Source organism: Rhipicephalus sanguineus, chromosome 7, assembly GCF_013339695.2.
Source record: "Rhipicephalus sanguineus isolate Rsan-2018 chromosome 7, BIME_Rsan_1.4, whole genome shotgun sequence".
Lineage (NCBI taxonomy): Eukaryota > Metazoa > Arthropoda > Arachnida > Ixodida > Ixodidae > Rhipicephalus > Rhipicephalus sanguineus.
Window position 1 is genome coordinate 27808029 of NC_051182.1, and position 13445 is coordinate 27821473.

General features: G+C 47.1%; 1 protein-coding gene across 1 annotated transcript in view; it reads right to left on the minus strand.

Annotated features, from left to right (window-relative positions):
• Positions 1-11463: 11463 nt before the first annotated feature.
• Positions 11464-13445, minus strand: part of LOC119398570 (alpha-2-macroglobulin-like) — a 97803-nt gene continuing 95821 nt past the window's right edge. The window contains 1 exon segment of the mRNA XM_049417352.1: positions 11464-11572. Coding sequence (XP_049273309.1) covers positions 11464-11572 — 109 coding nt within the window.

A 13445-nucleotide genomic window follows, 5' to 3' on the forward strand; every position in this document is an offset into this window, starting at 1 on the left:
GGAAGCCCATAAGCGCATGATCCACTTATTCAGGGTCTCAGTAAAATTACAATGATTTATAGCGTAGCTCTAGAAACGCCGCTCTTCCAGCTTTCGCTGTGACTGTGCTGCGGTTTCAGCGCAGGCCTGGCGTTTTTAAAATCGGTTGAGTGCACTCACCTTGCTCATAATAGTCGTAGACCTTCACTGTGGCGGGCTTCACGTCTTCAATGGCAAACTCGCGGTGGAGGCGAACGTCGAAGCGCTTGATTTCCGAAGTTATCTGAAATTAAATAAATGCCGCTTCTCAGAAAACATTTGCACATAAGGGTTCCATTTTTGATCTATGTTCATTCTGGCTGAACACGGTGAAAGCTACTTACGGATTGTCCTGACGTGCACTAATCCTGCTTGTGTAGCAATAGTATATGAGAAAACGAGGGCCTGTATTCACAAACAGATCTTACGCTAGAATCGTTCGCAAGAGAAATCTTTTGTCAGTGGTGATGCTGGAGATTCTTAGCGAAGCCAGCTGGACAATGGCAAACGGCATTCTAGAAACGAAATCTTTGCGAGTTCGGGCCCAGAAAGCTATCAACACCGAAATATCCCTCACTGTGAATCGGTATATCGTCGCTATGATTGGCTTCGTATAAATGGTGCAAGTGCAGATATAAACAAACATTTTTCTAGTACCAAGAAGAGATATCCGACCTTCTTTCTTTAACTATGTGCAACAGGTTTGCTGCTTTTACCGACCTTATAATTTTTTTCTTGTCGATGAGTGCATTAATGAACAGGGCTTCGAGATCCCCAAAACAAAACTCATGCTATTATTGCACGCAAGATTGCATTTCGACGAATACTAACACTTGGGCATATCGTTACCGAAGGCAGCCAGCCAATGGCCCAATATCACTTACGAACAAAGAATTTTTTTGAAATGGGCCCAGATGTTCGCGATATTATTCGTCACTGAAGGAGTGCGTCAAAAAACAACTTCTGCAGTGTGCACTCGCAAATGCGTTCTTGAACTACGTACTCTTGCTGAAAAGCAGGCGGCCTTACCTCCTCAAAGAGAAATTGACTTGGTTCTCTCAACTTCGTGCCTCTTCAGCTTGACGTCTTTCTCACGGTATAGCTGCAGAGAGAAAACGGCCCACGTAAACTCGCATGAGCTTGTCAGTGATCCAAAGGGGTCGGAAAGCTGAATAGCCTTACTATAGAAGGAGGTGTGGCGTCGAAACAGCGACCACGTTCTCACGGGTTTTGTGAAGCTCCGACAGTTGATCAAGTAAAATAAAAGAAGCGATGCTTGGCACGCACATGTTATAAGTGGAAAATACCGTACACTGCCTTCAGCACCATGCCTTTTGAGTGATCTATTACGCCTAGATTTTTCGAAGGTTGTTCATGTAAAATGAACTAAGGGAATAGATACAGGACTCGTTCCTTGTTAGATCGCTAAATATGTTCACATAAAATAGTTACACTATACCCCCCCCCCCCCCATCAACACCACGCGGCCTTCCTTCCCACGTAAGGACAGGCTTGTTTAAAGAAATAATGAGAATAGAATAGTTAGACACTTCAGGTTCATAGGTGAACCCGAATTCGCTAAAGTTGCCATGGTCACTGATGAATATTAGGTATACTTTAAGGGAGTGCAAATACGTACCCTGGTATATGTGGTCTGTCGGGATGTAGCCGGACGAAGCTTGAGCTCAGCACAGCCATGTTAGAGGGCTGCTCGCCCTCGTACTGGCAAAATGATAAAATAGGTCCATCAAGTAAATGTGCCAAAAAAAAAAAACGAAAACGAGAAATTGAAATGTACCAGGTGAACAATTCAAACATTAACAACTTAGCTGAAAGCTCGGTGAGCGAGGATATGTTATACCTTCGGAAATGTGGAGCTTGAGGTCGCTGCACTCTGTGTTTCTTGGGACGGAGTGACCGTAAGCTCCAAACGCCTTCGCTTTTGGGTGCCGTATGAACATTGTACTTCAATGTGGTCTGGATGGGAAGAAGTAAAACGAATTGAAAGTGCGGGTAAGCGATAAATGCTTAATTTAACTAAAAAAAAGGACACCACTTTAAAGCAATGACAGCGAGCAAAATCTTAGCGTCGCGCTTGAACTCCTGGGACGATGTCCTAACTATGAGTAGGGGAGACGTGAATTGGCGTGACGCAGCACGCAGCGTCACTGCTGCTGCCGGCAGAAAAAACAGCGCCCTGATAGCTACCAAGCGTCTCACAGCGCTGGCATGAGGAGATGCGCCGCTATTGGCATGTACTGCAGTTACAGACTTGGTAGTGCACAAGATGAGATCAACGGAAACAATCGCAGTTAGTAAGTGCCCAGGGCAATATTTGCTGCTCAAATAAATGCATATACACGGAGAAGCTCAGCGGGAAACAATGGAATTATTGTAGCCTGCGAGCGTAGAACAGTCGTACCAGCTACGGAAGACCGAACAGTGCATTTGCTCCGACACCGAGGTTATTTAACGTGTAGTTTAAACGGTCAAACGACTTCACTTCATGGTATTTGCGTCCAAACGCACTTGTGCCGCGTAAAACCCATGTTCTCTGCGTGCGTCCACAATGCATGCGTTTCCAGCATCCGGGTAAATTTTGCCTCACTAAAATGGGGCAGCTTGGCTGAGCTGAGTCTCATCTAGAACTGCAAGAACACTTCAGCTTCAGTCTTGATGCCGATACGACTACTGCAGCCCTACCTGGTTCGAACCCGGCCGCGGCGCTCGCATTTCGATGGAGACGAAACGCTAGAGGACCTTGTACTGTGCGATGTCGGTGCACGTTACTGAACCCTAGGTTGTTAAAAATATAGGAGGGGGTCGGCAACCTGCGGCCTACGAGGCAATATGGCCCTCGGCACGACGTCAAAACTCCCTCTCCCCTCCTCCAACTAATGAATCAACACTTCCAAGACTTTGTGCGTCTGTCGATGAGCGACCTTGATGTACATGTTTGAGAGTTGGTTAAGAATGTCAGCACCAAAAGTCACATTGTGAGAGTTTTTTTTCTTCGCTTCTAACCCATGTTTATATAAAATGCAACCTTGTGACATACGTCCTGAAAATAAACATGATTTCTATTCTAGTTTTGTACATCATTTTTCCTCCTCTTTTTCTTTGCGTGCAAAGCCTCCTTCCCCTCCCCTCCCCACCGATTTGCCATGCGGCCCCGACTTGTCGTCTTCATGAAACTCGGCCCCGCGTCTCAAGAGGTTGCCTACCCCTCTTATAAAGCGTCAGCGGCTTTGTATGCTAAGCGTCGGTGACAGGTAACACTTATATACAGACCTTACACATGCGTCTGGATGACATCTTAGGTACTTGCAATGGCGCAATACTATTTTGACACCAACGCGAGATTAAAAAAAAAAGAAACGTTCATCTGGCAAACAGAATTTCATATATATATAGTGGCGTTTTTTTTCGAAATGGGCTAAATCCAGAAACCGAAACTAGCTCAAATATTGCTCCATTGGCAAGTACATCTCTCAACTTTCCTCTAAAAGAGAGATCGGAACAAAGGAGTCAAATACCAACAGCTACGTGTGCTCACAGATCCCGTTTCAAAACGAAATTGCGCCAGATCCATGCGCTGTATGGATCGAAATGAGTCAAATCCAGTATGCCGATAGTAGAGCGCTTCGGCGATCACGGGATTCGGCGAACGTGGAAGCCTCCGTGTGATTTCCCGCTAGCCTGACTACTCTGCCTGTTTTCTGGGTGTTTGTGCAAGTTTTTTTTTTTTGCCCTTTCGGAGCTGGATTATCATGGATTTTGATGGAAGTGAAGAGATCGGCGAGAGATCGGTCCCGAGACGTCGACGACATCGTGAAACGAAGCAATGTCGACGCCGACGAAGTAAGAATGTGCCACTGCCCGAATTTCAATAAAGTTTTTTCAAGAATACCGCATTGAATTCCATGTCTCAATTCGAAATGAGCGAAATCCAGGTTATCATGCTAATAATGGCGAAATCCGCTGCATATTTTTAATTGATTGTGGCCAGAAACTTCCCCTAGCCGACATGTAAAATATCATAGAATAGCTTTGACAGCGTTGTATTAGTTTGCATAGCAAATTTTTGCCTTTTTCTCAAATTCTCTTTGGATGGATTTGACCATTCGAAAAAAACGCCTCATATAACAAACAGTATTGCAAAAAAAATCTGGACAATATTGCTTTTCGCGTATATTATGCGTGCCTCTACACAAATTAAGCTTTTGATAGACTTTAATATTCTTTTCTTTTGGATTTTTTTCAAGCTTGAGAACTTCGCAGAAAGGACACTGCTTGCAGCCAATTATTTTGTCAAGTAAATTTAAAAAGAAGTAAATTGGCTCGCAAACAAACCAGTGTTTTTCCGATTTTATTACGTATTTAAAGTGCCTTAAAAAGCGCTATTCAACATTTTAAAATGGCCACTGTCCTCAAGCACTTAACGATAGCATGATATATGACACCGACACCAAAGCGCATCCGGTACCCGTTGCTTCTGAGGTAGCTTGTTGGGCAGTTCACGACCTTCTTCTCTTGTACGACCAGCTTAGTGTCCTCCTTCAGGCTGTAAGACTCGCTAACGCCACAGCCCGTCGACTTAACTGTGATGTCCACTGGATCCTTGCGGACAGGTGGCGAACGTAGACAGGGCCTGAAGGCCCAGCACCTGTGTCCTGAAATGTTAAATGCGTTTGCATGCTGTAGCATTGGTCGAATTCACATGCCCCGCAACATATAACATGGTCAATGAGCACACGGTGTCACATGAAGGTTGAGCAGCCCCGCCACGGTGGTCTAGTGGTTATGGCGCTCGACTGCTGACCCGTAGGTCGCGGGATCGATCCCGGCCGCGGCGGCCGCATTTTCGATGGAGGCGAAAATGCTTGACGCCCGTGTACTTACACTTTAAAGAACCCCAGGTGGTCGAAATTTCCGGAGCCCTCCACTACGGCGTCTCTCATAATCATCGCGTGGTTTTGGGACGTTCAACCCCAGATATATTATTATTATGAGTTGAGCAAGAACGTAACACAGTTAGCATACACAACGAAGAGAAACTGTGCAAAGGCCTCTGCCCCTTTAGCGCAGCTCAGTTGGACTGGGGGAAAGGCATGGAACGTTATAAGCATTATTCCTATTCGTGACACCACTTGCCTGTAGAAACGGCGCATTTACAAAATCAAATCAATCAGTTATGCTTACCGATACACTTGTACCGGTAAGAATCACTCGCTGGACGAACCGCAAACAAAACAAAATATACAGGCAAACATCTAGACTGCAAGTAAACTATGTCAGTACTAATTAGGGAAACCCTATGCTGCAGTTTTACTACCTCTGTTAATAAACATATATAACGGTAACAACTTATTGATATAAAAGGATAGTCACTAATTTATCTACGAAATGTACTGCTGGAGCGACACAAGTAACATACGCTCATAAATATTCATTAATATAGTCCTGCTTTAAATGCGTTGCTAGGCTAGTTGGTGCATGGGTAATTCTAGGCAAGCGGCACATCAGATGACAAGGACGAGAGAGGATGCAACGAGGTCAAGTGCACTCGTTGCCTCATCTCCCGTGCTAGTCTTTCGCTGCGCCGCTCTCCAAGCATTTATGGGCTTTTTGAAAATCATCTGTTAATGTATAAGCAGTCGTGGCTGCAAATACTGCTTATATTTGCTTTTAAGGCGCGAAGGAACACAATCGCAAGAAAGGACACGGGACAGAGCGCCTTTCATATCCTTTCTTGTGACTGCGTTCCTTCGCACCTTAAAAGCAAATATGGACGTACACCAACTCGCCCAACAAAAGGTTGTCTAAAAAATACTGCTTACTTCAAGGGTACGGATGTTTATGCTTGTTCTGGGGTATATTATAAAATGCACTGTTTTTTTCACGGTGCTGGGCACACACACACACACACACACACACACACACACACACACACACACACACACACACACACACATATATATATGTGTGTGTGTGTGTGTATTGGTATATATATATATATGTGTGGTGTGTGTGTGTGTGTGTGTGTGTGTGTGGTGTGTGTGTGTGTGTGTGTGTGTGTGTGTGTGTGTGTGTGTGTGTGTGTGTGCGTGTGTGCGCGCGCGCTTCGAGCTCCCTCCCCCCACTCAAGAACAAGTTGATACGCCACTAAGGAGGCCCTCTACTCCCCGTCCCCGGCACACATGCCTAGGGTGAAGCGATTAGGCAGGCAAAGAGGTCTTGACTCTTCGCGGCTCCTTCCGCCAAACTGATGGCTTGTTGCTGTGAAGCAGGGTCCTCGCTCCGCAGCAGGGCTTCCCAGGCCTCTCTACAATTTATATTCCATTGAGCCCCTGGGGAGCTATCGCCCTCCAAGATTATGTGGTCGAGGGTCCCTTTCGTCGCACAGTGCTTGCACTTACCGTTCTTGATGAAATCACGCTTCTCTAAAGAACGAAAGAAACGCAGTATAAGGAATAGCAAGATGGAAGACGACGCACACACGCGCTGATTCTCCATGTGAAATCTGTTTCCGTGCCAATGAAGACAATGTATACCAAAAACAGCAGCAATTCTCTTCCTCAAAAAGCGAATAGGAATAGTCTTTATAACGATAGACCATGACAGCACACGATCGTGAAATATATTAGCGAATGAAGACAAAACAACACTCTGACCACGATTAAAAGCAAATAAAAGCACGACGTTTCGGCCCCCGTACGGGAGCCTTGTTCACAAGTGAAAAATGACGGTGTGAGCGGTCCGGTTATGCATGTTTTTAATTGTCTTCATGTCTATTCCTGACCGGACGGCTTTCCGTCCAAATATCGATTTTATATAGCGAATGTTACGCAAAGCCAAATCGTATTAGAATGCACGGCCTACAGCGCGTTCGCACATTTGTTTATGCGACTGCGGAAGAATAATAGGCGCCTCACAGCTAGTTGAGGCGCTATATGCTTCCTGCATGGTCGTCTGTACTCGTTTTCGGAACCGCAGCATTCTCTGTGATTGAATGTGAAAAGGCAAGACCTCCGCAATAACGCAAGGCTACGTATCGCAATGCTAACAAGGGCACATCTCTTGAAAGCGCCCTGGACTTTGCGGGAAAGACCGTAGGCGCCTGCCTGGCGCGCACTTCAATCAATGTAGCAATATGTAGAGCTCGAAGTCATGTGGAACGTAGATATTCCTCGCCTGGAATCTACATTCCACATCACAAGAGAGACATGCCACAGAGGAGTTTTTCTCTTGTCCTTCTGAATGAGGTTGTAAATGGTGTTTTTGCCGCCGAGATATTTGCGCAGTAATGCTCGCACCGTGTCTTCCACGAGCTCCTATACAGAGAGTTTCCGCTAACTTGCGCCAAATATATATATATATATATATATATATATATATATATATATGTATATATATATATATATATATATACAGTTTAAAGAAAAGGTGAAAAAATTAGACAGAGCGGTTATCTTAGCATATAGATGAATTAAACCTACGTTTCTGCACAAGCAATACAAATTTTGAACCGAAGATTTTTCGCTGGAGTTAGTATTTTTTTAAATTAATGAGGTAGTCTTTGTTAATTACTCACCATAGCGGATTGACAGTTAGCGTAGATGGGATAATTCGACGTCTCTGAGCAAGCGCTACAACATTTGTATTGAAGATTTTTCGCTGCAGCTAATATTTTAAAAGTCAATTAACACTGCGTTAATTACCGAGGTTTGCGGATTGGAGAGTTATCACCACATGCTGCATATTGCTCAGAAGAATGAATGAATGAATTGAACCTTTATTTCACAGGAGAGGAAGGCGCTCGGCCGCAGTTTGGGAATAGGTGGGGAAGGGATTGTTCGGTAAACAGCATATGCACAATAAATTAACATGACTTGGTGCGAATCCGTTTTCGGTATAAGTTCAATGGAGTCGCTCTCGCGCGAGATCGTCGACCTCTTCTACACCACTCGAAACAGGCCACTTATACTAGCATAGTTCGCAAGTGCTTTTGTGCTTCATCATTCGACTGTAGCACGCTTCCTAAAGCGCTTATGTCGTCGCGTGGCAAGTGTTGGATGCGTGTTCTTCCTCGCGAGAAAGCTGAGCAAATCCAAATTAGGTGGTGTAAATCTGCTCTGCATAATTCTTGACAATGTGGGCATCGGGGAGAAGTGTTTGCAATTGCTTGTCTGGGCCTAATCCCATTTGTCAAGTACGTGTGGTGTGTATGCTGCATTGGCCATAACCTTATTCAGAAATATCTCTTGCTGGCGAGTAAGTCCGCCCTTGTCGCTTAATAGAGGTGCTGGTGTAGCTTCTAATAGCCTTCGTTTACTGTCGGTTTTCAATTTTACGCGAATATAATGCATAAATGCTCTGCTAGGAGAGCCTGCGCGCAGCATTTCTAGGTAGGGATTGAGGTCCGCCAGGTTTGGCGACGAACTGGGGTGTGGGGTGCTCAATGAATAGTCAAGCCCACCCGCTTGCGCGGCGACCGCATGAGCGGCTTCGTTTCCCCCGTCCGTGCCAGTGTGTCCCGGTGTCCACAAAATTTCCGCATCGATTCCGCAATCCTGTAATCTCTTTAACTTTTTCTAATATCGTTGGCCACCGCATCTTCAGTCGTTGTTGCTGTAAGTTCAGCCACCGCTTCGTATGAATCGGTCAGTATACGAAAGCTATTTCGAAGACTCTCGCTTGCTGTGTTACTTGCGTCAATCGGAATAGTGTTGACCGCTCCCCATATGGCCAACAACTCTGCATGTAAGGGTGCACCACCGGGAAACTGGCAACTGTGATAGCCATTGTAGCGGGATGCGGATGTGCTGACCCAGGCCATACTAGCTTGTTCGTGTATGATTGTTGCGTCAGTGTAGATGTCGATGGTTTCTCAGGTTTTCTGAGGCGCTGCCTTTTCTCGAAGAGTTGCCTGGTTTTTGTGTTGCGCCTAGCGATCGGGCGTTGTTGTTTCCGTGTGCTCAGCGGTGCTTCCCATGGTGGTGCTGTGGTCGTGTCCTCGTGCCCCAACGGTGCATGAACTCTGTTGTCCCATGCCATGATTTGTTTGCCTTGTGGTGTGTTATCAAGCCGACATCGCATGCGAATTCGTGCTTCATTGATTATGTCCCTTATTGGTGGTATCGGCACAAGCTTGAGCAGCTCCTCGTTCCTCGTGTGCTTCGGGAGTCCAGCTCTCGTACGGAGGGTCGCCCTGTGTAACTTCTCGAGGTCACGGAGGTCTCGATCGGAGAACTCATACACAGGTGCCCCATAAAGAATCCTTCCGACAGCGACTGCTTTGGCAAGTGTTTGGCACGTTTTCTGTCTTGCTCCACCGTGTTTATTGGAAATGCGTCGGACCATGTGCAACATCGGGCTCCATGTGCGTCTTAAGGCTCGGATCCATTGCTGGGGACTGTTGCAACTAGCAATCTGTGCTCCGAGGACCCTAATTTGTCCGTTGGTAGATGTAATGTCGCTTTCGCCGATGTGTAGTGTGATCTGCTTGCTTGCATTGGTCGCTTTCTTTCCGTCCACGCTAATCAATTCCGTCTTTTCTGGCGACAGCTCCAGTCCGAGGGTACCTAATGTATCGATGAGGGTGAGTATAGCTGCTTGGAGTTCAATTTGCATGCTCTGCTCGTCGGGATAATCCGCCGCTTCTGTCCATATTGTGATGTCATCCGCGTAGATAGTAAAACGGGCCGAAGTTTCTTGCTCAAGCCTTTCTGCCACACGCGTCATGGCCAGATTAAAGAGCAAAGGACCGAGGATGGAGCCCTGGGGTACACCCCTATCCAGATAATAGGTCCTCGGACTCCAACCCGATGCTTTGCCGTGGAGCCTGATTGGTCTACATTGGAGAAAGCTGCGAATCCAATTATATGCTTTTTGGCTGGGATACCTTGCGGCCAATTCTTGTAGTATAGCCTCTTGTTTCACGTTGTCGAATGCTTTGCGCATATCTACTGCAAGGATATAGTCTGGCATCAGTTTACGAGATTTGCGGTTGATTACTCTGCGAAATAACCACAGGCAGTCATGTGTGCCCATGTTCGGCCGAAAACCTGCCTGCGCAGGGTGTAGTCCGGGTTTCTCGTATTGGATGTAGTACTGTATCCGTGTGTTCAGCATTCGCTCTATGAGTTTGCAGACTGTAGAAGTCAGAGCTATTGGTCGCAGATTCGCTGGCTTTGTATGGTCTTTTCCTGGCTTCGGTATAGGATAGATGAGCGAAAGTTTAAGGGAATCGGGTACAAGGCCGGATTCCCAGGATTCGTTAATGATAGTTAAAAGTTTTTTTTAGTGTTTCGTCGCTGAGATTGCGAAGTTCTTGCCATGTCACTCCATCGTGTCCAGGGGCGGACTTCTTTTTGCTCTGGGCCAAAGCTGCTACAAGCTCACCTAGCGCGAAGGGTGTGTCAAGCTCCGCTCTAGGGTCGGCTATCCTGATATATGGCAGTTGTAGTGGCGGTGTTTCAGCAGCATGTGGGAAAAAAGTATGAATGACGCGGTCCTCTAGTGATGTGGGCTCTTCCCGTAGGAAGAGTTCTGAGAGAGGAGGCGCGCCTTTCTTTTTTCCAAGTAGGCTCCTGAGAATCTGCCATAGCCCTTTTAGACCAGGTTCTCGACCCAACTTTGCGCACGTGTCGTGCCACGCGTCGGCTTCGAGCATTTCTTGGTATTCTTTTATCAGTCGGTATTGGCGCTTGAGACGCATGAGGTCCCGATGACGTTTTCCTTTATATCGGTACTGTTGTGTTAGGCGATTAGCCTTGCGCCAGAGATTTGCTAGATGCATATCCATGTGCGTCGCGGTGTCATTGCATGGGATATATTCCCTGGCGTATGGACGCGCCTCAGCGACTGCAGCGCTGAAACCTTCGAAATCTGTAAAACAATCTCCGGTGGCCATTCGAAATTTTTCCCAGTCAAAAACAAGTACCTCTCTTTTCTCTCTAACCTTTTTCCGATTGAGTGTAATGATAATGGGTAGATGGTCACTTCCCCATGTTGTCGATTTAACTTCCCACTGCCGCACGAGCCCGGCAGAGGCTAGCGTCAAATCGGGTGTCGTGTCCTGCTGCTTCGCGTGCAGCCCTATACGAGTTGGCGTGTCCAGTGAGTTGCATATATTCAAAGTCGACATTTCTATTACATCATGGAATACGCGCCCTCTCCGATCAGCCTTGGTGTAGCCCCAGGTTGGATGTTTGGCGTTGAAATCGCCGCCCACTAAGATAGGAAGGCTTCCCGCCCGTGCCTCTACTTCACGCAGCCATTCAAAAGAGTCGTTCCGATCTTTGCTCGTTAAAGGCCTGTAGTACGCGGAGACTGCAACCATTGGACGATGTCCTTGCGGACTTAGCTTAACTGCCACTACCTCTCTAAATTCGTTACTTAGGTGTGGAATTTGGAGTTGGGTAGCAGTGCAGTCTTGCCTAACTAAAACAGCGGCCTGGCCTTGCGCTTGCTGATTTCCTTTGCCCTGATGTAGTATGGTAGCTTTTTGAAAGGTGCGATAACCTTGAACTCTGCATGGTCCTCTTGTCTCCTGTAGCAATACGACAAGAGGTTTGAGTTGCTTAATTTGCTGTCTTAGTGTAGAACCATTCTGCGTGAAGCTGCGACAGTTCCACTGAATGATTATAGGTCGTGTAGCCATATTTAATCTGCCGGCTTACGCCGTTTAGGTTCGTCATCTCTAGTCTGCAGAACTTTGTGGATTTCCATGAAAAGTGTTTGCATCTGTGTTTGTATTGCATTAGTTACAGCCTGAAATTCTTCCCGTAGATTCTTTTCTAAACGCTGAGTCTCAGTGTACCTTTCTTGCCTTAGGATGCTCAACATCTGTGCATATGCCGAGTCTTGAGCAGTGACAGGCTGTGACGCTGAGGGCGTCTTACTCTGCTGGGACGGCGCAGCTCCGGTGTAAGGCGGCGTTTTAGAATTCGCCGTAACTTTCTTACTCGAAGAACGCCCGACGCGACTTTTTGATCGGCCGCGTTGTGCTTTAGCTGTCGGTGAAGGTTGTTCACCTTCCCGAGATGGCGTTTGGGGTGGTATATCTCGCTGCTGTGGTGTCAGCCTTTCGAGCAATTCCTGTATCATGGCTCTCAGCTGCTGATTTTCTTTTTTTAACTCTTTTATTTGTTGCTCATGTTCATCTAATAGCACAGGTTGTTTGGGGATGCCCGCTTGTGCTTTTTCAGACCAGCTGACTGTCTTCTGCGGTACCTCTGCATTATGCCTGAGATTCTGAAAGTCTTTCGGTGCACGACTAGGACAGGCTGAGTTTAGTGATATATGGCCCTGCTTCTGACAGGCAACACAGAACAGCTCTTCATCGCATTCCGCATTTTCAGGATGTTTTCGGCCGCACTGCTTACAAACTTCCTCTGAAGGGCAGTACTTGGCAATGTGTCCCAATCCGTGGCAGTTATAGCAGGCTATGATTTTCGGTTTGTACTCGTACACCCTTGTGATCTCATAATCAAATACGAGCCTCGTTGAGGGTGATGGCGTATTAAACGTCAGCAACAGCATGTTCGTCTTTCCAAGTCGCCGCGCGTCAAGGATAGTGGCCGTTTCGCATCTCAAGTGGTCCATGATGTAGTCGATAGTCTGGTCGGGACGCACCTTGATAACCCCCCGACTGCTACCTGCTCTCTGTGTCGGAACTCTTTCGATGCGCACTTCATACATACGAACTCGGCCGCACGTTTTTTCAGTCAATCGTGTCAGCGCTGTAAGCCGTTCAGCATGTTCTTCATCCCTCACTGTAACTTTTATGCAGTTCGCTGCAGATTCGTAACGGAAGATCGCTAATTCTGCTAGCTCCCAACTTTTAGCTGTCATCTCTAGTGCAGCCGTTATAGCCTGTTTAGGTATATCATGCACATGTACCTTATTAAGTGGCCTGATCGAGAGAGCAAAATGAGGTCGACTTACCCGTTCGAGGCGAAGCTGCTCGGGCTTGACTTTCCGGATCGGTTTCCGCTTGGTAAACAGAGACCACTCTGCGTTCCCTTCGTCGTCGCGCGCGTCTCTGGCACCCACCCCATCGTCGCTTGTATCCTCGGTATCCATTTGGTCGTTTAGTGGTGGCCCTGTCTTCCTGGTCACCTCCCTCAAGGGGCGTAGTCCGGCATCTTCTGGTGCTACTCGGCGTTCGCTTGGCGTTCCGTTGTCCTCGGCGTGCTTCGCTCGACGCGCTGTCTGCATCCTGGAGGAGCTGCTGTCTAATTTTCCGGCCTCTCTCCTGCTAGGCGAATACGAAGCTCCAGCGCTCGGTTCACTCGAATGCGAGTGGTGCGGTGGCGTCGGCGGCATGATGATGGATTCACCGGGCCGGCATCGCCGGGACCGCACTCGAGTTGGGCCTTCGCGCTGTTAAGCCTAAGGGAGCAGTCCGCCGTTCAAGCGTT